Source organism: Macrobrachium rosenbergii, chromosome 56 (genome assembly GCF_040412425.1).
Source record: "Macrobrachium rosenbergii isolate ZJJX-2024 chromosome 56, ASM4041242v1, whole genome shotgun sequence".
NCBI lineage: Eukaryota > Metazoa > Arthropoda > Malacostraca > Decapoda > Palaemonidae > Macrobrachium > Macrobrachium rosenbergii.
In genome coordinates, this window is record NC_089796.1 from 14,687,680 (window position 1) to 14,715,279 (window position 27,600).

The window sequence follows — 27,600 nt, forward strand, 5'->3', positions numbered from 1 at the left end:
GTCTCTTCCTGGAATTCCACCAACGAAGGTCCTCCTTGATTTCCACCGTTATCAGGAACACAAACGAGTCCAGAAACTTTTTCCTGTTCCAGCTGGCTCTGAGGAAGAATTTGAGAGGTCTCAGGTGAAGTCTTCCCAGAGTGACGAATTGTTCCATGGATGAGAGGGTGCCTTGAAGATTCATCCACTGATTGGCCGAGCAAAAGTTTAGTTCCAGAAATTCTTCCACTGTCTGGAGATACTTTTCTATTCTCTTCGGGACTGGAAAACCTGAAAATCTCAAGAGTTGATCATTATTCCTAAATAAGGAATTTCTTGAGAAGACATCAGGAGAGACTTGTCCAGATTGATGAGAAGACCCAATTCTTGGGCCAAGAGAAGTTATAAATGTTATCTGTACATTGAGCTTTCGAGCGGGAACATAGTAGCCAGTCGTCTAGATATAGGGAGATCTTTATCCCCATCAAATGAAGCTATTTCGCTAGGGGAGCCAATACCCTGGTGAACACTTGCGGCGCCGTCAAGAGACCGAAGCACACAGCCCGAAATTGGAACACCTTGTCCTGAAACACAAACCTGAGGTACTTTCTCGAAGTTGGATGCACTGTAATGTGAAAGTATGCATCCTGCATGGCGATGGACGCCATCCATTCTCCCTGGCGAAAGGATGCAAGGACCAATTGGTTTGTTTCCATCTTGAATGTTGTCTTTTTGACAAAGACATTTAGAGCACTTACGTCCAAAATGGGTCTCCAGCCCCCCAATGACTTGGGCACTACAAAGAGACGGTTGTAGAACCCCGGAAAATGAATGTCCTCTACTACCTCTATAGCCTCTTTCTGAACAAGGGACTCGACCTCCTAGCAAGAGAGCAGGCAAATCTCTCTCTGAGCCTGGAGAGTAAGCTGTCAATTGGATAGGCTTGGATCAGAGGAGGTTTGTTCAAAAGGGATAGGTGTAGCCCTTCAGGATGGATGCTATCAGATTCCGCTCCCTTTTGTTCCCACTGTTCCCAAAAGCAGAGGAGCCACGCTCCTACCTGAGTACAGAGGACTATGGTTTCATTTCTTGGAGGAAGACTTGGAGGAGGACGTCTTGATGGAACGCTGTGGGAAACGGGTATATGTTCTTGTTCTAGTCTGGGATCTAGGAACAGGAGCTCCAAAAAGGAGTAGGTTGCAGAGGAGACGAAGATCTAGGAAGAAGAGTCAAAGAATCCTTGGGGCATCTTGTAGATTGGGAGAGCAGGTCCTGAGTGTTCTTTTTCTGCAGGTCAAAGAGCAATGTCAGTACTATAGCCTGGGAAAAGATGCATCCTTGTCCAAGGGGGGAGAATAGGAGGGCTGATCTCTGAGACGGAGTGACACCTTTCAAAGTAAAGAACACCAAAGCTCTCTTTTCTTAAGTACAACCATGGCGGCTGGGTTAGCTAACTCCCTGCACTATGGCGAATGCCCCTGTCAATACAGGGAGTACTCCTAAGAGATCTGAAGAGATTTCTTGAGGTAACAAGGAGGCACTCTCTAAGCCACAAGCCAGAGTGTCCACTGCCAAGTCTAGGAAGCTCATCACTTTGAACACCTTAAAATATTCTGGAGAAGGTGCGCCCAAGTTCAGTGGCTGAAAACATAATTTCGGCTGAGGAGAATGCTGATCTCTAGCCAAGCCAAGGCCAGAGATGAGGCAGAGACTCCCAGGGGAAGGAGCTTATCCGGTCGCATAAAACCTGTAGCTCAATCTGGACTGACTTGGAAGGTGGGAAACAAAAAACTGCTTTGCCTTGTTCCTCTTCTCAGAAAACCACCCTTCTATTCATCCAGTGCCTTTGCTGAAGAGGAAAGAACCAATTTCGGTAATTTCGAAGAACCGACAGAGGAGGCTTCCATAAAGAAAGTCGAAGCAGGAACGGATGGAGTAGCTGGCGAAAAGAAGCTTGGATAAGTCGCTAGCAGGAAGCTCAACAGTGCGAAGTATGCCAACGAAGGAGTATCTTGATCTGGAACAACCTCTTCCTCAGAAGACAGGAGAAAGCGATAAGTCCGCTGTCATCTGAACTGCAGGAGGAGCCTTCTGAAGCAAACTGAGAATATTATCCAGTTTGCTCTGAATCGGGTCAACTGAAGGAGGAACAATGTCTGATACAACACTACTAAGAAGCAGTGGAGGAGCAGGCACCAATGGCGCTCGGGGGCCACTGTAGAGACAGGAGCCAGTGACGAAACCTGTTGGTGAACGGGCACCAGTGGGCGCTCAACCGCAAAAGGGAGTTTGGGCACTTTGACGCTGGTTGCTGGCCGCTCGGGCGCTGATTGTAGAGATGAAGGTGCTGGGTGCGCAACTCCTGATGCAGTAGTTCCTTTATTCGACGAAGAACGTCTCCGCGCCACAAGGCGCTTCGGCACCAATTTACGACCGTCGTCAGAAGCAGAAGAGAATTGTTCTGGGATATCCCAATAACTACACAATGGGCCCACTGAATCCTTGCCCTTCTTACAAGGAACAGGAAGAAATTCAACCCACTGCTTTTTCAGTGGGCATGACTTGTCCGCATAGCGCCGTGGCGCCCTGGGACTAAAATCTTCGAGCTGGAGGACATACAATGAGCACTCACTTGAAGGCCTTTACAATGGCCTTTGGTTGCAATCTGGGATTCATCAATAGACTGAACCAGGGGGGTGACTGCTCGGGGACAGACCCCACCAGCCTCCCTTAGACTACCAGTTTGACTCTCCCAGGTGCTGGGGAGTATGTCAGGGACCTTGGCCTAAGAGAATTGGCAGGCCAAACGGCCACCTCCTCCACTACCACCGCACTTGCACTGGGCGCCACAGGGGCGCTCTGACTCACTTTTATCCATTATCACATTCACCTCTGACACTAATTTAATGATCGATTGCACAATCAACTTGAAGCGAGAGTCGATTTTCGACTCCAGACTGATGATGGTGTTGGGGTCTGAAGCATGAGAGCCAGGTAAAGGAAAGGGTTGCACAGGTGGAAATGGAATGGGAGCAGAAGAAATTACAGGTGCAATTGCATCTGACTTAGCGGATGAATCCTGACTAGCTAAAGCTTTACTAGATTCCCTAGCAATAGCTTTCCTCTTCCTTAGATGCGAATCTAAAGTCTTCCACTTCTTTATATCCCAGTCGCTACACTCCTCACAACGTATATCCACTGAACATGTTTGTCCCCTACACTGAACACAAACAGTGTGAGAGTTGTAAGATTCTTTAGTCAGTCTAGTATTGCAGCCTTTGGTACAATACCTAGTACTAGAACTACTAGTGTCAGACATCCTGGAAAATTCTAAAACAAGTCCAAAAAATGGGCAAAGAGTCGTAAACCAATGATCAAAACTCGCCTAACACTATCTTAATTATGCCAAAAGGCTATGAAAATAAATACTTCACCAATAGAAGATAGCAGCAAACAACCAGCAAAGTATAAATTTCAAAATTCAAGCTGCTGTCAACCACAGTCCTTCAACCACAACCGGCAGAAACAAATTGAAGCTCTTTGCTATGGTGTACCTTTTCTTACACCTGAAAGTGGACGGGGCACGTTGCCATAACCAAAACAAACTAGTGTGACCCACAATTTCAAAATTTTAAGCTGTCAGTTAAAAGAAACTAATAGCTAAGTAATTACTGGGCAAGTTACTTATATAAAAATTATCATTATTTAGAATGAGCCCAGCTCTAAGCAGCTTCAAGAACTGGAAATAGATGCAGCAGCACCCGAAAACCAGCACTGAAGGATAAACTTCCAAGATTGCCTCTGTTGTTTAGATTAAGCCAGCATCATGCCAGCACATCACCTAGGTTGGTTGGTTCCTAAGAGCTCTCTACAAATACAGTTGCAAGTACAATGCACTGTTTGTGTTAGATGCAGCACTACTTAACACTAAACAGTTTCCTAACTTTCTCTTTCGATTGTTCATCCATTTCCCACAGGCTCTACTTCCATAATAATGCACCTTACCATAATCAGGGTTTATTTCTCACTTGCTTTAACAGGAGCTGAGGCAGAGGTAAATTAAAGACCGCCAGTCAATGGATTCATCTTCGACAAAAGGAAGTGAAAACAGGACAATATGAGCTATATACGCTTAAATACTAAAGGAGAATCAACCAAATCATGGTTGAAATCCCTAAGTCTAAATGGAGGAATTGAGACAGAAGAAAATGGCAGTCTACGGACAATGCCGGCGAAAAAATGCCAGAGAAGGTGACACACCACGGAATGTCAGAAGAGATGGCTGGGAGCGGGAGGCAGAGGGTTCTTGCATGGTGTCACCACATAATCATGACGACAGTCGGTGCCGTCGGGATAACTCTTAAGAGGCGATGACTGTGCCAAGAAGCAAGAGCTGTTCTATCACCTGGCTAACTGACTCTAGATAAGTAAGCAGCAGGAGAGGAAGAGCCGCCACTACAAAAAGAAATGACTGTCACAAGGTGACGAATACAAAGCGATAGAGGGGAAAACTGAGTAAGAAGGGGGAGGGTTATCATCTGCTTGGAGGAAGAGACCAGGTGAGCAAATGATAAGAGAAGAAATGAAGCGCTGCTCAGAACTACTGAGGCAAATGTAATACACTATGTCTGTATCCCTAAATAACTCTACCAGTTTACACACAACACAATTACTCTCCCCAAAACGGACGACACGTGAGCCGATGAACTCGAGTGCCAAACTACCAAACAACTCACCTGGAGAACCGCTGAACCCAAACCAGAGATACAGTTCAGAGAGATGGTGAAGGGCACAGACCTTGGTCCCGAGACATACCATGGTTCCCTGTCCGAGGAGAAGACCAACAGACCCAGGGCAGTCCAGAGGCCGGCTACAGCCAGATGCCAGGGCTCTGACACCTTCTCTCTTGTGGGGAAAACCAAAAAAGGTTGATCACCATGGGGAGGGAATCTTCGCCATAATATATAAAGGTCGATCACCATGGGGAGGGAATCTTCGCCATAATATACAAGTAAAATTTCTAACCATAACAAAGGAATATTTCTTAATTACCTATTATTTCTCTCCTAAACAACATAGGGAGCAAAAGAAGGCGGAGCAGAAGGAGTGAGAGGGGAACAAACCTAGGTTACCAGGTAGGCTTATGGAGGAGGAGGAGAAGCAACATCGTCAGACAAAAGGAAAAGACTGAGTAGACTTATGGTGTGCCCTAACAAATTGTCTACATAATCCATCAGCCTCTAACATCTTCCGATACTTCACAAAATTTTCATCCTCTCATCAGAGAACTCCTTATTATCTTCACATCAAGAAAACCACTTGTGCCTCAATAGCAAGGCTAACATATTGGTTATCAAGCACAACTGAAACATTCAATTTCCACAAACTCTTTCCAGTACAGCCTAATGCTTACATCTCTGCTTGTTGTAGATGACATAACACAAGAACAGTTAACAAGCACAACACCATACAGGAGAAAATCAGCCAGAAATCATCAAAATTATTAACACGGATTCACATCGTCTGCATAAGGACCCGGCAAGAAGAATTCTGTCAGGAACGTAAACATTCCAGCTCCACCTGGTAGAAAACAGGTGATTACAGACAGTCCTAGCAGGTTAGCCCAGCATTATTTACTTTCTTTTTTGTAAGCCCATCGCACCTTATGGCGCAAAGATATAAGCTAACTTTAACAGTAGGTAAGATTCATTCCATATAATTAAATTTAAATTTACCAAACATGACTATCTCAATACAATGGATGAAGTTCAGTAACATCACTTCGTGCTCATATCAATAGTACTGTATAATTACTAGCTTAAACACTTTTGGCCCTAACAATCAACTCTTGGAGGGGAAACAAATGAGCTTGGATTCTTTTGAAGGGTGAAGACAACGTACAGTATACTAATTCATGATTTTGAATTTGGTACCTACATGCACCCTTTATGGTACATAAAACCCTAAGGCATAAATGGTGAGCTACTCACAAATCTGCACTATGGTGTAGACTCACAGCACTCTTTTGCTTAAAAATAGCTCTGTAACTCACTGTTCAAAAAGGAAACCCCCTTTAGCTAATATGTCTGACAGTAAGCAGAGCATGGAGAAACAATTCCAGGAGTAGTATGTATTCCTGTCTTTCCTGAAGCTAAATTGATTAGCTTAACTTTTTTGTCATGTGAAATACAGAATATTTTACTAGAGCCTTATGGTAATGGAGGTGTACAGTACATTAACATGGTATTTTACCTTTATGTGAAAATTACATTTTTATGATAAAATAAAGTTTTATATATATTTACCAAGTAATTACACTTGCTCGGTAGGTAAGATTTTGAAATTCACGGGTTGTGCTAGTTTGTTTTGGTTAGGTGACTCGCCCCGCCCACTTTCAGGGAAAGAGAGGAACAACTGGCAAATGGGCTTCAATTTGTTTATGCCCTAATATTCATGCGTGGGGAGGAGGGCAGGCTCTGATCACGTAATTACTTAGTAAGTATATATAAAACTTTATCATAAAAATGCCATTTTTATGTAAGTAACTTACCAAGTAATTACACTACTGATTCCCACATTGACAGGTGGTGGGATGCATGAGCATATCTACCCCAAAACATTATTAATGGTAATGAATTTGAAAATAGATAAGATTGCTAGCACTAAAATAATACATTCTGAATCCTTACCTGATAAGCGAGCTGCTGCAGGAAGATACTACCTCTGGATGGTGCTCGTCCTATTATACAGTGGTGCGGCGGTATAGCCGAGAGTCGCCTACTGTTTCAGTGGGTACCTTGCAGCAAAGGACAATTCCAATTGCTCACAAAGATAAAGCAGTTGCCCCTGCCCTGGGCACAGTACAAAATAAATAACCAGAGAGAACATAGTCACCGAAAAACACAAAAATAAAAATAACCACTACCCAACCATAAAAGAACTGGAGGGTACTCTGGGCACAGGCTCCCCTAAAAAATTCAACATCCTTGTTTCAAGGCAAAGATTGATAGGAAGGATTGTTTCCTACACACTTCTTACCACATCAGCCACCAAAAACAGACCCAACGTACTGCAGTTATCATATATAGTACTCGGTTTCTTTTAAATAATGTGAAGCAAAAATTGATTGACACTTCCAAAAAGTGCTTGCAGTATGTAAGAGAGACAAATTACCCTTGAAAGCTAAAAAGTTGATACTGCTCTGATTTAATGTGCTTTCACTCTACACAAGGAAAAAACCTCTTCTCCAATCAAGGAATGAGCTTCCGAAATGAGATTTCTGAGGAAGAATGCCAGGGCATTCTTCGACAGTGGATGCGAGGGGTTCTTAACAGAACACCATAAAGCACTAGATGAACCACATACTCCTTTTGTTCTGTGAAGGTAATATTTTAAAGCCCTTACAGGAAACAAAACTCTCTCTTCCTCATCCGGGCCAACAATCTCTACCAAGCTGTCAATGGTAAAAGAACGTGGCCACGGTTAGGACAAAGATTCATTTTTGGCCAGAAACCCCAGGGGAAAAGGAGCAAACAGCATCCCCTTGACAGCAGCCCACTATTCTGTTATTTGCATGGATCTCACTGACCTGTTTACCTGTCGCCAGGCTACTAAAAACAGGGTCTTCCTAGTTAAATCTCCTGAAGAGATTGAGAGTAATGGCCCAAAATGGGGACCGGACAACCATTTAAGGACCACATCTAAATTCCCAGGGACTACTGCTACCTCTTTCTGTTTTGTGGTATCAAACGATTTGATAAGGTCTGACAAATCGTGATTAGAAGAGAGATCTAATCCTCTATGCCAGAAAACCGAGCTGAACATGGCCCTGCATCCTTTGATTGTAGTCAAAGAAAGGCCTCCATCAGTCTTCAAATATAGCAGGAAATCTGCTATTTCAGATGTTTAGAAGAAACTCTGTTATGTGGGACACAGATGTTTGAGAAGATTCTCATGGATTGTGGAAACTCTGCTCTGTGGGACTTGCACCATGAATAAATGCACTTTTGTGATAAAACTATTAAAATACTCAGGTATAAGCAATAGCTTCAAGAGGCAGCTCTAAGTGTTTTTAGGGGTTTTAAGCATTCACGGATTTGACTTAGCTTGATATACAGAGGAGGTTCACTGTATACCTGTCAGAGGATTCGCATCTGCATTTGGCAACAGTTTGTAAAGCTGATTTTGAAAAATCTTTCTTTAAGGAGTTCCCTGACAGTTTGTAGCCTGTCACGGCCAGAGTAGACAACCCCTGATGAAACCACAAAAAGTGAGGTTGTTTGAGTGGATGATGTTTTTGAGGTAGCAGTCTTGGGAAGCCCGATAATAATTTGACAAGGTCCAGAAACCACTCCTTCGTTGGCCAAAATAGTGCTACTAGGATCATTGAGACATTCTGATGTAGCTGGGGTCTGTTCAACACCTGTCTTACCATACTGAGAGGTGGGAAGGCATAGAGGAAATTGTTGGACCAGTCCTGAAGCATGGCATCTGTTGCCCATGCTAAAGGACCTGGTACAGGCAGTCCCCAGTTAACGGCGATCCGGTTTTATGGGGCTTGTCTAGCAACAAAAATCGGCAATTTACGGCCCCAAAAATTGCTGATTTCCGCTTATCGGTGCCGATAATTGGGTATTGGTGCTAACTTTTACCGACAGAGGCGCTGATAACCAAAAATTGCCACTTTTCAGCACCGATAAGCCATGAAAATCGCCGTAAATCACTGATTTTCGGTTAGTTGCGATTTTCGGTTATCATCACACCCTCAGAACAGAACCCCACCGATAACCGGGGACTGCCTGTAATGGTGAGCAAAACAGGAAATCGATCCGTCCAAAGAAAAAGCTCCCTTGCTATCTCGTAAAGGAAGAAAGAGTATGTTCCCCTTGATTCTTTATGTCCCAGGATTCTTTATGTAAGACAGGGCGGTCATGCTGTCCGAATAGACTACCACTGTCTTTCCGTAAACTTCCGTGCTGAAAAACTGAAGTCCCAGATGTACTGCTTTCACTTCTTTGGCATTTATATGCCATTCTCTCTGTTCAGGGGACCATGTCCCAGAAACTTCCTTGCTCCCAAGAAGAGCTCCCCAACCTAGGTCCGACACTTTGGAAAAAAGTCTAGGTTGGGGCTCAAAGGAAGAAGAGACTTCCCCCCTTCCGCTATTCTTCCTTCTAAACTCCAACAGCACAGGTCTTCCTTAATCACAGGGATATGTGGAATTTGAGGGTGTCTGGAAAAACATTCCTGTCCCAGCTGACCCTTAAGTAAAATTGCAGAGGTCTCATGTGAAGTCTGCCAGGGTGATTGAACTGCTCCATGGACAATAACATTCCCAGAAGGCTCATTCACTCGTTGGCTGAGCAGTGATCGAGGTTGAGGAACTTGTTTACTTTCTTCAGACAAGACTCCACTCTTTTCGGGGATGGAGAAGCCTGAAAACTCCAAGAGTTGATCAGCATCCCTAAATAGAGAATCTGTTGAGCAGGAATCAGCTGGGACTTCTGAAAGTTGATCATCAACCCCAGATACTGAGTACTGAGTAAGATGAGCGTTTGTTGAAGGTACTCCAAATACTTCTCCCTCAATTCGGACCCAATCGTCGAGGTATAGGGAGATCTTGATACCCATCAAATGGAGCCATTTGGCAAGGGGAGCAAGAACTCTGGTGAACACTTGTGGTGCTGTCAACAGCCCAAAACATAGGGCGTGGAACTGAAAGACTTTGTTCCCATAGACAAACCTTAGGTAATTCCTTGATTCCTGGTGTATTGGAATATGAAAACATGCATCCTGCATGTCTATTGATGTCATCCACTCTCCCTGGCGAATGGATGACAGGACAGCATGGTTTGTCTCCATTCTGAACTCCGTCTTCTGAACAAAGACGTTCAGTGCACTGACGTCTAAAACGGGCCTCCAGCCTCTAACGCCTTTGGCAGCACAAAGAGACTGTTGTAAAACCCTGGGGAATTCACGTTCTCTACTATTTCTATCGCCCCCTTTCTGAGGAGGGACGAGACTTCCTCCCAGAGGGCTGAAAACCTCTTTGAGCCTTCGGAGTATGCCGTCAATGTTACTGGAAAGCTGACTAAGGGAGGCTTTTCTTGGAAGAGAATGGAGTATCCTTCCTTGAGAACACTGACTACCCAGGCTCAGCCCCTTTCTTTTTCCATCTCTCCCAGAAGAGGAGTCTGGCTCCTACTGTTGTTTGGAGGGGAACGTTCTCACTTCACTTTAGAGGACTTCTTGATGGCTCATTGACACAAATCTGTTACCGGAACAAGATCTGGAATACGATCTGTCTGTTACCTCCAAAGGGTCGCAACTGCAAAGGGGAAACATTCCTGGGGGGAGCATTGACATCTCCTTAGAGCGTCTAGAAGACTGCATGAGAAGATCCTGCATGCTCTTCTTCTGCAGGTCAGACAAAATCTCCAGCACAGTCAACTGGGGAAACAAATGAAGGCAGTCCAGAGGGGAAAACAAAAGTGCAGACTTTTGAGAGGGGGAGTTAATCCCTTAGAGGTGTATGAGCACCACAACTCCCTCTTTTAAGAACATCCATAGTATAAAGTGAAGCCAACTCCTGAGAACCATCTCTGATCCCTTTATCTATGCATGACAGCACCCTCAACCAGTCACAGGAACAAACGTCAGGTACACTCGCACAGTCTTTAATTTTACGGGCTAGAGCCCACAGCCCAATCCATAAAACTAAGAACCTCAAAAACCTTACAAAGGTTTTTGAGAAGGTGAGAAAGTTCTGAAGAACTAAACATGATCTCTGCTGAAGAAAAGGCAGATCTTCGTGAAGAATCGATTAACCCAGAGAAGTTCCACTGGGAGGAGGGAGAGACTCCTAGGGAAGGAGCTTCCCCTGTGGCATATGAAAGGTGTCTCCTCTTGGTCAGCCTAGACAGAGGAAAATCAAAGATGGCACGACCTTGCTCCCTCTTCTCCAAAAGCCATCCATTGATATCAATCAATGGTTTCTTCGCTGAAGAAGAAAGCACTAACTTCGGCAGCTTAGAAGAGTCCATCAGGAAAGCGAATGCAAGCAAGGAAAGAGCTACAGGAGAAAAGAAGCTCGGAATGGTAGCTAACAGGTACCTTAGCAGTGACGTGTAAGCGGAAGGATTAGCGCCCTGTACAAGTACATCATCTTCATCATCAGAATCCATTGCACAGTCAGAATGTGATTTCTAAATGCTCTTCGTCTCGCAAACGCTCAGCTTCACGTGGAATGTCCTCTCCTGAGCGTCCTCCAGTGCCTGAGTCTGCCTTGGCTCTAAAGCAAGGCCAATTCCGTGGACTGGGGAGCCGAAGGAGCCTTTTTCAGCAGGTTCAAAATGCTGTCCAGCTTGATCTGGATAGGATCCACTGTGGAAGGCAACTGCGTACTAACCGAAGGCTGAAGCAGGTTAGACTGAGACGCAGGAGGATCACCAATGACTGTGTGTGTGTTCATCATGAACAGAAGCAAGAGAAGCACCAACAGCGGTAGAAAGGTGCTCAGCCGAACGCAGGCATTTCGTAACAGTCGGACCTCCAGGAGAGACAGAGCGTTCGGTCAACAACGGGCGCTCTATGGCACTGAAGAGAAGACAGACGCTCGGAAACTGGAGAAAGTCCGGACACTAATCGTCACATATAAGCCTTCGGGTGTTAAGGTGATGTCTGGCATTCAGTAACAACAGGGACTTACGTCATTACAGGGTGCTCCGGAGCCAAGGCAGACTCGGCACTGGAGGACGCTCAAGAGAAGACACTCTATGTGAAGCTGAGTGTTTGAGAGACGAAGAGAGTTTAGAAGCCACATTCCGACTTTCCACACTGGAGGAACTGAAGAAAAATGCTCTGAGCTGTCCCAACTGCTACACAAAGGACACGGACTATCCAGGGTGTCCTTATTACTTCTTGCAAGGTGCTGGAGAAGAATGCAAAGTGCTGCTAGCATGTCTTTTCAGAGGACATGACTCATCTACAAAGCGCCATTGCTGCTTAAGAGAAAAATCCTCTGAACTAGAGGAAAGACAATGAACGTCCAAGGAAACGCCTTTCCAGTGGTGTTTGGCTGCAACCTGGGATTTAGCAACAGGTTCAACTGGGGGGGGCCAACTACCCAAGGGCAGACCCCACTGACCTCCCTTAGGCTTCCAGTTTGACTCCTCCCAGATTTAAGGGAGTATGTCATTGACCTTTGCCTAAGAGAATTGTTGGGCCAGGCAGCCACCTCCTCCACCAACACTTCACTTGCACTGGGCACTACAGGGCGCTCCAACTCTTGTTATCCGTAAGCACTTTAAGGGATGACGCTAACTGTGCAATGATTCAACAATCAACTCAAACCTTTTATTAATCTTTAACTCGAGGCTGGTCATGGGGTTGGGTTCAGAAGCAAGAGAGTCAGGTAAATGAGAGGGTTGCACAGGAGAAGGGTTGGCAATGGGATTAATAGAAATCACAGGAACATCAACATCAACGTCAACATTATCAATATTCACAGAACTACAAGATTCCTAGCTAGCTAAAGATTTGCTGGTCTGCCTAGCAGTAACCTTCCTTGTCTTATTCCTAGCCATTTTATTCAAATGTGATTTTAGAGTCTTCCATTTATTCAAGTCCCAATCAACACATTCGCCTTGTCTTAATTCTTCTGAACATACCTGTACCCTACAGACTGTGCATATCGTATGAGAGTCATAAGATTTCTTGGTTAAATGACTATTAAAGTACAGCCTTTGCTACAATGCCTAATGCTAGAAGAACTTGAGTCAAGTCAGCTAAAGTCAAAATCAGGATAAGTCAATTCAATGAGTCACAATTAAAGTTCTAAAAGAACCTAATATATACGGTACTAAATAAATGTGCCGTAACGGCTACCAAGACAGAATACTTCACCAAAATATGAAATATAACAGGAAAAGACAAATTCCAAAAATCAATAAGCTGCTGCTAACAACTGGTGTACAACCATCAGCTGGCAGAAACAAACTGAAGCCCATTTGCTAGTTGTTCCTCTTTCCTCAAAAGTGGGTGGGGCGAGTCACCTAACCAAAATAAAATAACGCGACCCACATATTTCAAAATTCATCTGCCAAGCGAGTGAAACTAATAGCAATGTAATTACTTGCTAAGTTACTTATATAAAAACTGATTGCTTACCCCCTAAGAAGGGTTATCCTTCAAAAGTTAGCAAAGTTTTCTTTTTGCACCTATCTGAGAATTGGAAACAATACTCCATTAGGTAAATGTGTTCTGTGGCAGCTCTAGCCCTGCCAATAACTCCTACATTATCTACAGTTTTAGAACACCTCTTGGTAAAGCACCTGAATGACTATATTGAAAGAAATTGTTCTTAAGTTGGCTGTTTGGCTTTTACTATGGGCCTACGTGCTTCTGCATGCATCATGTAGTATACAGTACTTTTACTAAATTTTCATAGTATTTTTCCAATTTTACCATGTTAAATTGATAGCTAGTCTTGCGCTTACAATTCAATATGCACATTCATCATTAAAATGACATTTTTATAATAAAATAAAGCTTTCTATATACTTCCCAAGTAAACTACATAGCTGTTAGTTTCTAACTATCACAGCAGCTTTAATTTTTAAATTCGTAGTAGCACTTCTATTGTTTTGGTGCAGGTAACTCACCCCACCCACTTTTGGGGAAGAATAGGTACAACACAGCTGAGGAGCTTAATTCGTTTGTGGCCTATGTCCATGAGAGGGGAGGCAGGAGGGCTCCAATCATGTATATAATAGCTTACCAAGTACTGTACTGTACTGTAACTACATAGGTGAATCCCACCCTTACAGGAGGTGGGATACATGGACATATACTACAGTACTCAAAAACACTCAGTAATGGAGATGAAATTGCAATAGAAAGGTAGTTAGCACTGGTGAAATGCTTGTTGTACCTTAACTGGTGAGAGAGCTACAGCAGGAAGATACTGCCTCTGGTCAGTGCTCATCTCAACCCATAGTGGCGTGGCAGTAAAGCCATGGGGCGCCTCTACTTCAGTGGGAGCTTTGCAGCCATGGACTACTCCGATGGCTGCCAAAACATTACAATATAAAAACAAGTGCCTTTGCCCAGGGCGCAGTACCACAAAAAAAAAGATAACTCTTGTTACCTACAACACATAAGAACAAATAACCATTACCCATCCATTAAAAAAAACGATGATTGCTGGGTACTCCAGGTACACAGTACCCCAAAACTTCCAAAAACTCTACAACCTTTATCAAGGCGAGGAGACACAGAAATAGAAGGAATACCTCCTATCCTCCATCCCTCAATACCATGCTGCCAGCCACAGATAACAAACCTAAGGTACTGCAATTTTTGTAAACTGTTTCTAAATAACGTAAACAAAAATTAGTTAATACTGAACTACACCTCCAATAGGTGAATTGCAGGATTGTGGATAGAAATAAGTTGAGCTTAAAGGCCAACAAGGTGTCGACTGCTCTTATCTCATGAGCTTTGACTTGACAAATGGGAGAGTCATCCTCATGAACTTCCGAATGTGACTCAGACATTACATCCTTCAAGAAAGCCATAGCATTCTAGGACAGCAGATGGGATGAGTTCCTGACCAAGCACCAGAGGTTATGAGAGGGGCCTCTGGTCCTCTTAGTCCTCTCAAGAAAATGCTTTAATCCTCTTACTTGGCAAAGAGCTCTCTCTTGATCTGTTGGTCTGAGGATGTCTGTCAAGTTCTTGACAGTGCATGAACAGGGCCAGGGATTGGACGGAGTTTTGTTCTTTGCTAAGAACCCAAGAGTGAACAAGCAGACTGCATCTCCCTGTGAAAAACCAACTTTCTTGTCTAAGGCCTGCAGTTCACTAATCCTCTTGGCCATAGCCAAAGCCACCATAAAAAGGGTTTTCCTAAAATCCCTGAAAGATGAGGGTTGAAGGGGCTCAAAAGGAGGGTCCGACAGCCACTTAAGGACAACATCTAAGTCCCAGGAAACCAAAGTTGTCTTTTCTTGCTCTGAAGTGTCCAAAGACTTAATCAGGTCACAAATATCTTGATTTGCTGACAAATCTAAACCTCTATGTCTAAAAACTGAGCTTAGCATAGCTCTGTAACCTTTGAATGGATGTAGCTAATCCTCGAGAAGACCTCAGGAAGAGCAGAAAGTCTGTGATTTGAGCTATAGAGGTTCTAGAAGAAGAGACATCTTGTCTTCGACACCAGCTGCAGAAGACTGCCCACTTGGCCTGGTAGACCTTGGAGGAAGGCTGGCGTCTACACTTTGCAATTGCCTCCGCAATTGGTCTTGAGAAGCCCTTTGCTCTGACAAGCTTCTTGACAGTCTGAAGCCTGTCAGGGCAAGAGCAAATAAGCCTTGGTGGAACCGAAGAAAATGTGGCTACTTGAGAAAACTTCGTCTCAGTGGCAGAAGTCTTGGGAAATCCACCAGTAGCCTGGGAAGGTCTGGGAACCACTATTTCTGTAGCCAAAATGAAGCTACAGGGGTCATCGACATGTTGCTGTGAGAGAAACTTGATGACATCTCTCACCATACTGAACGGTGGGACTGCATACACGGCTAGGTTCGACCAGTCCTGGAGCAATGCATCTGTTGCCAATGTGAGAGGGTCCAGGGCTGGAGAACAATACAAGGGAAGGCGATGATTCCTCGACGTTGCAAACAGGTCTATCGATGGCTTTCCCCACTGTTTCCACAGGTCGATGCACGCCTGTGGATTCAGTGCCCATTCCGTAGGTAGAACCTGTCTGCAATGACCTAACTCATCCGCTTGGATGTTTAACTTTCCATGGATAAAACATGTGACAATCCTAGTGCAATTGTCCTGTGCCCAGAGGAGATCCTTGGCCACTTCGTAAAGGGAGAAGGAGTGAGTACCTCCATCGTTTTTTATGTAAGCCAGTGCAGTCGTATTGTCTGACTGGACTGCGACTGTTCTGTCGAGTGTTGCTGCTGCAAAAGACTGAAGGGTCAAGTGAATTGCCTTCAGCTCCTTCACGTTGATGTGGAGCTCTCTCACCCTGAGACCAAGTCCCTGAAACTTCCATATCCTCTAGAAGCTCCTCAACCCAGATCCAAGGTTAGGATGAGGCTCAGAGGATGAAGTGACTTCCCTATAGAAAACCCTCCTTCTGCGAGCCACCACAGAAGGTTCTCCTTATCTTGGGCATGATGACGAATGAGTCCAGAAGGGTCTTCCTGTGCCAAGTGCCCTTTAGGAAGAACTGAAATACTCTTGTGTGGAGTCTTCCTAAAGGCATGAACTTCTCAATGGATGAGAGAGTAGACTCATCCATTCGTTGGCCAAGCATAACTGGAGAGAAGTAGTTTTGTATTGTCTGGAGGCATGATTGGACTTTTTTTTCGGACGGAAAAGCCTGAAAACTCTGAGAGTCGATCCCCATCGCCAAATAGCTGAGACTTTTCCAAGTTGATTGAAAGGCCCAATTCTTTGGCAAGGAGAAGCAACTTCTGAAGGTTTTCTGTGCATCTTGCTCTTGAGGGGGAGCATAGAAGCCAACTGTCTAAATATAGACAAACGTTGATACCCATGAGATGGTGCCACTTCACTAGAGGGGCGAGAACCCGGGTGAAAAATGAGGAGCTGTAGAGAGGCCAAAGGACAGCAAGAAATTGTTAGACTCTGCCCTGGAACATGAACCTTAGGTACTTCCTGGAGTCTGGGTGTACTGGTACATGGAAGTATAAGTCCTGCATGTCGATGGTTGTCATCCAGTCTCCCTGTTGAATGGATGACAGGACTGAATGGTTCGTTTCCATCTTGAATTTTGTTGTCTGAACAAAGAAATTCAGGGTGTTGATGTCCGGGACAGACCTAAAATATCCCAATGACTTGGGGATGACAAACAGATGGTTGTAAAAACCTTCCATGCTTATGTCTTCAACCACCTCTACAGCTCTCTTCCTGAGCAGGGAAGAGACTTCTTGAGACAGGACCGAAAACCTCTCTGAGCCTACCGAGTAGACTGTCAAGCTGATGGGAGATGACACTAAAGGAGGTTTCTCCCTGAACGGGAAGGAATAACCCTCTCTGAGGACTTTCAAGACCCACAGCTCTACATTTCTGGCTTCCCACTTGCCCCAAAAGTGGAGAAGCCTGGGTCCCACCAGAACAAGGAGGACAGGCTCGTCACTTGCAAGAGGAGGGCTTGACGGATGGCTTCTTAACTGGTTGAACTGACCGAAGGTTCACGTGCAGGCGGGGCTGAAACTCTGCTCTGCCGCCTCAAAAGGGCTGCTGTTGCAGTGAGGAAAATCATAATTTTTTAAAGTAAATTGTATTTTTCCTAACTATATAAACCCGAGGTCCTTTACGTTAGGAATTACTTGCAGCAAAGCTGAAAACAGCCGTTAAACTCTTGGACAACGTGGTTAGGCAGTAACTACTGTCCGGTCGTCGGGATACCCGCCTGCCTGGATGTAAACATTCCAGTTTGCCTTTCGGCCCAGATTTCAGATTGAGGGGTGGCATAACATGGGCATAAAAAGGTAATGTTAAAGATCTCAGGTTTGTGTAGTTAGGAAAAATACAACTTAATTTAAAAAACTGTGATTCGTTCCTACACGATATACAAACCATCGGTCCTTTACATTAAGAAAACTCACCGGTTGGAAGGAGGAATCTGAGTGAGTCTCTTTGAACTGACTGGAGTTCTGCACACCTGGGTTACTCCTCCTGGTCGAAAGAGCGAGGTGGAGTACTGTACCTCTGACATACTGATCAGGGTATAGGAACTGCAAGATCAAATGTCAGACATCTGGACCTTTTCGAATGAGTGAGGAATCGTAACTCATGCAAAAACAGGCTGGGAAGAATCTGAAGAGTTGGACGCAGTAAGATAAAGACCCAAAAAAGGGTTGCCCTTATTGCCAGGGTCTCCTTCCTCCCCTTGCTAGAGGAAGGAGCGGGACTGCTTCTGTGATTCTAGAGAGAAAAATAGATGGGGTGCTCGACATGTAGACTTACCGCATCAGACGCCAGTTCCAGCAAGTGTTAGTTCGAGTCCCATTCTCAGCCTGAAGGAAGAGAAGAAGTAGGACAAGGAGGGAGGAGAGGAAGAGGAGAGGCCAGTCACTCTCAGAATCCTTCTCACTTTCGGATGCATACACCTTAGGCGAGATGCAGCCTGTCCTCTTAAAGGAGCTGGGTAGGAAAACACAACTTGTTGAGCAGCCACCACAGGACCAAGGAAAAAAAGATTACAGGGGCCTGTGGGCAAAGACCCAAAGGTAAACATAAATGTGGGCTAATGGGACCACTTCTTGCTTCCAGACAGACAGAATCTTCCGGAATGTGAGGGTGGACCAGGCTACTGACTTTGTGAGCTCTCAGGCAGAGTGTACAGGTGTCGTCGTCGCCAGCTGTAGAGTGCATCCTTTCAATCGCCTCATGAAGCCAGAAGAAAGATGTGTCCTTAGACACTTCTTCCTTGGGAGAGTCAGTACTAGTGAAAAAGTCGACGACATCCGTGTTGGGGATGTTGAGCCTTTTTGGAAAGCACCGCAGCACCCTAACAGGGCAAAGTAGCTATTGATCTGGGTCATCAATTAATTTACAAAGTCCAAGGAGGAGGAGATCAAGAAGGACTCGAACCTGGCAGCAGATGCCGACAGATTCGGAGTCCGCTACAACATCCAAGACGGAGTCTAGGCATTGATCTCCATCCCCTGTAGGTCCATGAAGATCATCCAACCTCTATGCCAGACGAGAGATGGTCTTGAGAGGCAGATCTCTGTCTCACGACTCTCGCAAGGGCATATGTGAAGCACGAGACAGGACCCCTTAACAAGAGTCACATGCCACCCAGGGACCTGAGGCCCCTGGGGCGGCAAGACCAATAGAAGCTTCTCATCAGTAACTAAATCTCGACTGGGGAGAAAAAGGCTACTTTCAAATGGAAGACTAGGCTGGATAGGGCCAACGTATTTCACAACTGATTCAGAGAGAAGCAACCCTCAGCGGAGGAGACAAAGAGGTCCCTGACCTGCTGAAGAGCGGCTCTGACCAGAGAAGAAGTCCCGTCAACGACACCAACCAGTGAAGATGGCTCCAATCCCTGGGTACTGCTGCAGAGGATGATAGAGATGTCCAGCTATCTCCGTTGTCGCTTGGTGAGAAGCCTATGCTATATATTCATTGTAAAATATTTATGAGGTTTACCGAGATGGGGAGATGCAGTAACTTTTTGTGAGGTACACTTGTTTTTTCTAATATTTCTTTGTGCTTTTCTTTGCAAAATTACAATTATAGCTGACATACTATCATAAAAGATAAGAACTAAAACCAACAGCAATCCCTGGGTATATTTATGAGCAAGTAAATAAAAAGATGTCTTGACGCAGAAGACGCAAAATGTTCTGAGAGCATAGTACATAAATTATGGGTTACAGTAAAAATTAACCATACATTGTATGACCTATCCATTTCAATGAAGAATGGAAACGTGGCCTTATAGTTCTGCAGATTGGTAGGTTGTCTCAACTTGAATCTTGTAAAATTTTACTTTATATCATTACAGCATTTTGGACTTGTATAAATATTATGTTTTTATGTTTTAATGAATACTTTGGAAGCTTTTGACAATCACTGCGTTTGCAAAGGACCTGACCAACCTCACCTAAGCTAACCTAACTTGGAGTACCAGGTCCTTACCTTAGTCCATGATATTAGTTGGAAAACTTTCCATGAATTTACCATAATCTGAATGAGAACTATTGGTAATTCTAAGCCGGCTGTCCGCAGTGAGCTAGACTATGGCAATTGACGTTTTCCTATGTTATTTTACTTGCTTTACAAGAATTTAAAGTAATATTTTGTCAGCCAGCTGTAACTAAACTGTAATTGACCTTTGAAGCCTACACGACTTGAATTACCTAACACGGGTAGCTCTAAGTCGACATTCATGACAAGCCCACCACACCTCCATAGCTAATTAAATTGTAAACAGTAAACACCCCTACGGACATTAGGTTGGTATTTTTAGGGGTGTTTACTGGTTACAATTTTGCCGTATTAGCTATGGAGGGGAGTGGGGGGCTCGCCGCAGAATGCTGGCTTAGGTCTACCCTGTCGGTAGCGAAGTCTTCAATGGTCAATTACAGTTTAGTTACAGTCAGCCGACAAAATATTACTTTAAATTCTTGTAAAGCAAGTAAAATAACATAGGAAAACGTCAATTGCCATAGTCTAGCTCACCGCGGACAGCCGGCTTAGAATTACCAAACTATCAATGGGGTTAGGGTCCTTGTATTTCCCTCATTTTGTTCTTTACCACAAAGACCTTGCTTTTCCACTGTGGTTCCCGAATTGTAGGAAGGATGGGGTCCGCTATCTTCAATGATGCTTATTTGCAAGCAAAAACTAATACCATAGGTGTTCAAGGTATGGATTTAAGAATAGGATCATGATATTTTCAAATCTAAATTGCAATAGTTGTTTACAGTAAAATACCTTTTAACTGCATAGTTTTTTTGGTAATTTTTCGGAAAACTCCAGCCAGCCATTTCGGAAGGTTCCAGTTAGCCATTTTTGCATGAAAAACCATTTTGGGTTTTTCATTCAAAAATGGCTAGAAAATGACAGGGCACTAAAAGAACCTGAAAATACCAACGTGACGTAACCTAGGGGTGTTTACTGTTACAATTTTGCCGTGTTAGCTATGGAGGGGGCCGGTACTGTGTTACCTTATAAGTCGTAATTTGATTAATTATTTTTCTCTGTTATTAAGCATTTGCGAAGGTCATGTACTGAGAAGAAAGTTTTCGTTTTGATGAGTTTTATCCAAGAAAAATATAAGTTGTAATGTGGGAGGTGGCTGGAGTCTTCCGAAAAATAACCGTTTTTTTTACATAGGCCTAAATACTACCACACTGTCAAGTGAGGTATCATGCTTGTGTTTATCCAATCCAGAATCCAGGCATATGGCATAATACACTGCACTCACCATGCTCAACTTAGTTTTAGGCCTATTCAAGGGGCCACTTTCTACGGAACAAAGGCTCCCAGACCAACATTCCTAAGTATGGGCTGACTGGGTGTCCAGACTAAGCTAGATTAGCCTAAGACAATATGTAGGCCTACTGTAGCTTGGGTTCAGCACTTCTAAGAGATTTTAACTAGCTTAATAAGTTTTACAGGAAAACACTCAAACAAGATTACTATAAAAATTATAAAAAGACTTACCAGGTTAATTAGCACCTTATAATTCACCGTAGGTCAAACTTTAACTCAAAACTGTCAAGTTAACAAGGATCAAACAGCGTATACAAGGATCGCAATTTGTGATGATTGAACAGGGATGAGTAAGTTTCGCAACCGTAAAGGATTTAGCCGCACGAAGACATTCGTTACTAATAAAAAAAAAATGTTTGCCTAAGCAATATAGAAAAGGGTTATATAATGCAGTACTGGTGAGATATTTCTCCTTTCATCCCCGAGGGGATGAGATATTCTGGGAAATTTACCGTCTTTTTTCTATATTTCTCCTTTCATCCCCGAGGGCCTGGTAGTATTACAACAAAAGACGGAAAATTCTCACTGTCTCGATGAATTCTCATATTGTCTCCCCTGTACTGCATTTGGCTATAAACACCTTTTTTTGTACTGTCAACCCAAAAAGGTTATAATTAAACGATATCTTCACGAGCCCGTTTCATAAGAGTGTGGAGAGGGGGAGGGGGAGAATTAGAAGAGCTGTTAAGGGTGTCCAAGAAACACGTACGAGTATTTACGGTGAACAGCTCGGGTTCGCATTGGTAAGTTCTGATGGCTTTTTTTTTCTTTATAACGATATGGCCAACACTAAATATAAAAGGAAAGGCGACATTACTAAGAGCGTGTGTTCCCCTATAACTGAATTATTGACATATGCACATCATCACATGGGATAACAGTAAATAAGAGGACGTTCGGTGACTGTTAACTTACCTCACTGCTTGAAACTTCGGAGATGTCAATGAGAAAAAGCAAAAACAAAAACATACGATTTCGTACAATCTTGGAAAAGTATCTTGACTACATCACTCTTTACACTACAGTAATGAAAAATTTCACTTGCTATTTGTTCCATAATGTTCACAATATACGAAGGTAGAAATAACCTAAATTTCACGATTTTTTAAACATATAATACATCAAATAGTGGATACAGATTAGTCTTTACTGAAGATCACAATCATAGTTTTAAAAAATTTTAGTGGTATCTTTGTCTCTGAAAGGCACTGCACATCTTGGTTATCTGGTTTTTATTTTTTTCTATTCGTCAAGTGCACAGCAGAACAAGGATATGTCTGACACAGCCGCATCATCTTCCACAAGGTGTACTTTGTTGTAACGTATCTGAAATTGCAATATAGAATTGAGCTGAATATAGAATTTTGGCCAAAGGCCAAGCACTGGGACCTATCCGGTCATTCAGCACTGAAACGGAAATTGACAGCAAAAGGTTTGAAAGGTGTAACAGAAGGAAAACCTCGCAGTTGCACTACGAATCAGTTGTTAGGAGAGGGTGGAAAGAAGAGTGGAAGAAAGAGAATATGAAAGGAGGTACAATAAAAGGAATGAAAGGGGTTGCAGATAGGGGCCGAAGGCACGCTGCAAAGAACCTTAAGTAATGCCTACAGTACATGCATGAGGTGCACTGATGGCACTACCTTCCTATGGGGGAGAATTGAAATTGCATTATATCTATGATGTAATATGGTTTCATTTAGATGCTCTATGCATATTAAGAACTAAGCGAACTAAGCAAGGAGTTAGGTACCTGAGATTAACCAATTATATATATATATATATATATATATATATATATATATATATATATATATATATAGATATATAGTGATGTTGAGTAAATACCTCGGTACATTAACAGTTTATTGCATGATGTTTCACACCAGATTTCAGATGCCAAGGCCGAAATACAGCAACTGACTAATTATTCATAAAAACATTTATTATACACCAATTAAAAACACGTATTATCTCATCTAAAAAGTCATTCTTTTAAAATATCAGAGACAATGACGTCATTAAAAGAAGACCTACCTAGACGCAAAGAACTGTTGGTGAAAGGATCAGAAAAATACAAAATAAAACAAAAATAGATAAAAAGGAAAAAACAGGGTAACAATAGGGCAAACAGGGCCACCAGGCACTAAAATTAACTGTTCCATCATTAAACACATACATCATCTACTCAGCTGTTTATTACTTGATGGCCCTATTTGCCTTATCATTAACTTATTTTCTCCTTCTTATCTATTTTTTGCTTTATTTTATATTTTTCTCTCCTTGTTTCAATAGTTTCCTCTTAGCTCCCGTCTGGGTAAGTCCTTCTTTTATTGTCAGGTGTCTTTGATATTTTTAAAAGAATTAACATTTTAAATGAGATAATACTGTAGTGTTTTTAATTAGTTGTTAAAATAAATGTTTTTTATGAATAATTATTGAGCGTCAACTCGCTGTATTTCAGCCTTGAAAATGCAACGATGTAGTTGTGAAACGTCGGCATTAGCACACTTATCAATTATATCGAGTGCCTTTCCTGACGCCTACGAGTATGATTTCGAGAGCTGTAGCCATGTTGAGTGTGTTGTGTGTGTGTGTGTGTGTGTGTGTGTGTGTATGTGTGTATATATATATATATATATATATATATATATATATATATATATATGTATATTAGTTACATCCAAATTTAGATCCTTGATATTTTTTCTTTGCTGAGGCATCTAGACTAAAAGAAAATGGTTCTAAAATCCTCAAATAACTCATCTTCGAAAGGCCTGATAAAAGCATGCAAAGCGTTTCACTTCAGCGACACTTACTTCAACTCCGCAAATCGCTGATTTATTATCACATTTTGCCCATAAGCCCCATTTCCCGTCGTGGATCTGAAATAATGAAAAAAAAATTATTGTTAACTTTATCCGTCTATACATATAGGAAATGGCTAAAGACGATTATTCAGTCTCGCGTTTTCTTCTCCCAAATTTGATAAAGACTTCGGAATTTTCATAAAACAGTTGTCAATGGCATACTACAGAGTTGCTCAAAATGATGGAATAGCACAGGTATTGTACAGGCATAACTGCACTTTCAGTTACATGATGCATAAGAAATGTGTTTACAAACCAGACAGTGTCATCCCTTGATATAGCTTACAACTTCACCCATTGTTAACACAAGGCTTTGTCCATACTTACGACATCACTTACGGTGATGTTTGTACTTTAGGCCTACATATTTGCATGTCTGGTGGAAATATGAGTACAAAAATTTTGATATTAAGTGCATGTATACATTACGAATATTTCCATGACATATAAGTATATAAGAATATGCACTTTCACATACATTGGCGCTTTCATCCATCGCCAACACTGTGCTTTCTCCATAGTTGCATTCCATCTCAATGTTTTGTACGGCAACGTCGTCTCCCAGGACGCCTTGGGCAGGTAGAACTTTTGCTCTAAAGCCTGTCATTAGACCATTTTCACAGCCCCTCATACCTTCCGGGAGAGAAGATTTAGATTTAAAAGTTGAATGAAATCTGTATTCATGTCATCCAGCTCCCTCTATTGGCATACGGGCTGGCATAAGGCCAGCTTAATGTTTAATAACAAACTATGGCTCCAGTGTGGTACACTACTGCCGCAGCAGACTTCCAAGATCTGTGGCAAGATTCTAAGCATTATTTTTAAAGAGGTTTAACAAGACACAGATTTTCAACACACACATTTCAGCAAAACATCAGTTTGGCTCATTATCAATCTTTCCTAACTCATTTCTAGGTTCAAGAGGATCTTCCAGTCACCATTAGTCCCTAAAGTTAAACGGAAAATAACGATACTAATTATCATTAAGAGTTTATACAGTTCAGTTTGCTATTACTCTTCGTTAACTCAGTTGAGAATCAAGGGGAACCCATTCGCTTACCTTTCCAGTCACCATTCGTCCCTATGGTCGACGTCACATACCCCGTGAGATGGCCGTCTGAGGTGCTGCAGTAAAGCTTCACAGCATTCAGTGCCGTCTCGTCAGCGTCGAGGAAGCTGTAGTCTTCGAACTGAACGAAATGATGGTAGAAAGAATGATGCATTATGAGGAATGTCCAGTCTTTGAAAATTACTCATATTCAGAAATGGACACACATTGAAATTGTTTGTGAGATTAGAGTAATTGAAAGAGAGAGAGAGAGAGAGAGAGAGAGTTGTTGGTAAGCCGTTGTGTTGATTGTAAAGGTTTATTCTGTTGAGGGATCACGATGTCATATGACCAGTAGAAGATTTTTCACACCTTCTTATTCACTGGATACTTGCCTCACAAGTTAATGGAAATTTAGATTTTTACCTCATGAATCTTTTTATTCAAATAACTAATGATAGTAACAAAAATTATACTTGTTACGTGATGGCAATTTTCAAGCAAACTGATTTCTGCATAGATTTTCATATAAATCAATCGATAGTGCCGTATTATAACTTCAACTAATAATTATTTGTGTTACTGCCAATATTTTGCTCAAGAAATGAAATAATATTTTTTTATGAAAATATCACTAGCACTTCTAATGCAGCACCTCCACTGCAGCGTCTGTTTTATACAACAATAATAATAATAATAATAATAATAATAATAATAATAATAATAATAATAATACCTTGATTTCAATATCCTGTACGAAAGATCCGTCTTTGCAATACTCTACGCTTCCCCATTTACCCCAGTCCAGTCCATTGCTTAACATCAGAGACTTCGTCACCCGACGTCCTGGGGCCTCACCTTGAAGAACACAAAGCAACGAGAAATTTTCCTTGTATCGGCTGAATCGTTAGTTTCTCACAGCACATTTAGTTCTCTATATTACTCAAGTATAGAATTTTAAATTTTCCAATAGGCGCTTTTTTTTTCCTTGCAGTAACCAAACTTCTCTCAGACAACTATGCTCGTCTCTGTTTTTCATCTTTGAAAGAATGATTTGTTTGAAGTTACAATTCAAGTTGGATGATTCAAGCAACAAATTCTGAAGGAGAAACATAGCTAAAGTGCCCATTTAATTATTCTATTTAATTTCACGATAATGTGGTTTTACAGTATACAGATCTCATTTCAGTTTAGTGCTTGGTTAACTTGTCTTGGTCTAGCTTTTACCTTTCACCTCTCAGTCACCTTCAACAATGCTCCAAAAAAGCAATTTACCCTCGGAAAACTTGGTAAAAACCCTGGGAACAGCAAACAAAATGTGAAAAAATTATTAGCACAAGCACAAGAAAACTAAGACGAGACATGAAGGCGTAGTGCAATAAGCTATAATTTTTACTTCTAAACTCACCGTTTTCCAGCTCACTTCCGTAGACGAAGAGAAAGCATACGAGAACCAAGAATACTTTTGCAGACATCTTGAACCATCGACCACAGAACGACAAATGGCGACATGAATGCTCATTCCCATACCGAACGCTAAGGTCACCTATGGCGTGAGAGGCTTCTGTCACCCACTGTATTGGTGCGTGTTACCAGCTTCTTCGCAAAGGCTTCATTATTCCTGCATGTCAGCGCCTTTTCTAAGAAGAGCATGATTTTTGTTTAGATCTGGCAGAATTATAACGCACACGTCTTAAAGTTACGGTTTACTTTCAAGAAGGTTCAGAATTAGCAGGCTTGCGTAAACTACGCTGGCGGTGGACCAATGGCACAAGTGGGGATACTGACGTAGGCTGACGCTGTTCTCACACCATTTAGCCAAACCCACCCAAAACAAGTCATTTTGCGTTTCAAATATAAAGTGTTTTCATTCGGTTATTGAGGAGAAAACTCGTAACTAGATAAGGTGGCAATTACCGTGTGAAAAACTAAATAAAGGGTTCAGATACCTTAAGAAGGGGTTGAAAGGATATTTTTTTTTCTTTTTTTTTTTTGCTATCTGCTAAGGTATAACTTCATTCGTGATTGAAAGATGACATATTCAGTTGACACTGGCTTCAAGATGCAGTAACATTATTCGCGGTATCAAAAAGCAAGTTAAAAATGCGACTGTTAAAGGAAAACCTTCATGTTAAAAAGGCGTCGAAGTTTCTTCGACGCAATCGAGTTGTCTGGTGGTGGCCTTTGTTTTTGGCGGTATAGGGTATCATTTGCAATGATCATGGCTAAATTAATCTTAAATAAAATAAAAACTATTGAGGTTATAGGGCTGCAATTTGGGTGTTTGATGATTGCAGGGTGGATGATCAACACATGCCAATTCTGAAGCCATCTGGCTGCAGTAGTTTTTGATCTGGGTAGACAGAAGGGTGCGGACGGACAGACAATCTGTCCGTCCGCACTTTTTCTGTCTCGCCTCAGATCTTAAAAACCACTGAGGCTAGGGGCTGCAAATTGGCAGTGGTATCCACCCTGCAATCATCAAACTCCGCCAAATTAAAAGCGCAGTAAAAATTTATAGTAATATTACATTGTAATCACACCCTGAAATCCCTTTCATGTTGAAGACGCCGTTTCAAGTTTGTTGAAATGTGAACCTTACCTCAGTGCAGCTTTAAAATTCTCACAGTAATCTAGGACACATTGCCCTTATCTATT

The 27,600-nt window shown here is 42.5% G+C and overlaps 1 protein-coding gene across 1 annotated transcript; it reads right to left on the minus strand.

Annotated features, from left to right (window-relative positions):
* Positions 1–22,120: 22,120 nt before the first annotated feature.
* LOC136836695 (vitelline membrane outer layer protein 1 homolog) lies at positions 22,121–26,533 on the minus strand. Its single transcript, XM_067101185.1, has 6 exons — positions 26,351–26,533; positions 25,679–25,800; positions 24,955–25,084; positions 24,373–24,527; positions 23,844–23,909; positions 22,121–22,353 (listed from the first exon to the last, which is right to left on the minus strand). Exons 1-6 carry the CDS (start codon positions 26,415–26,417, stop codon positions 22,270–22,272), a joined length of 624 nt encoding a protein of 207 aa, XP_066957286.1. The 5' UTR covers positions 26,418–26,533; the 3' UTR covers positions 22,121–22,269.
* Between the last annotated feature and the right edge of the window lie 1,067 nt (positions 26,534–27,600).

Bases quoted from the DNA above. Each gene is read 5' to 3' on its own strand.
- LOC136836695 (XM_067101185.1), bottom strand. From the start codon at position 26,417: ATGTCTGCAAAAGTATTCTTGGTTCTCGTATGCTTTCTCTTCGTCTAC. The intron at 25,085-25,678 runs GTATTATTATTA...CATTTCGTTCAG, and splicing joins TACAGGATATTGAAATCAAG to TTCGAAGACTACAGCTTCCT. The intron at 24,528-24,954 runs GTAAGCGAATGG...CTCTCCCGGAAG, and splicing joins GACGAATGGTGACTGGAAAG to GTATGAGGGGCTGTGAAAAT.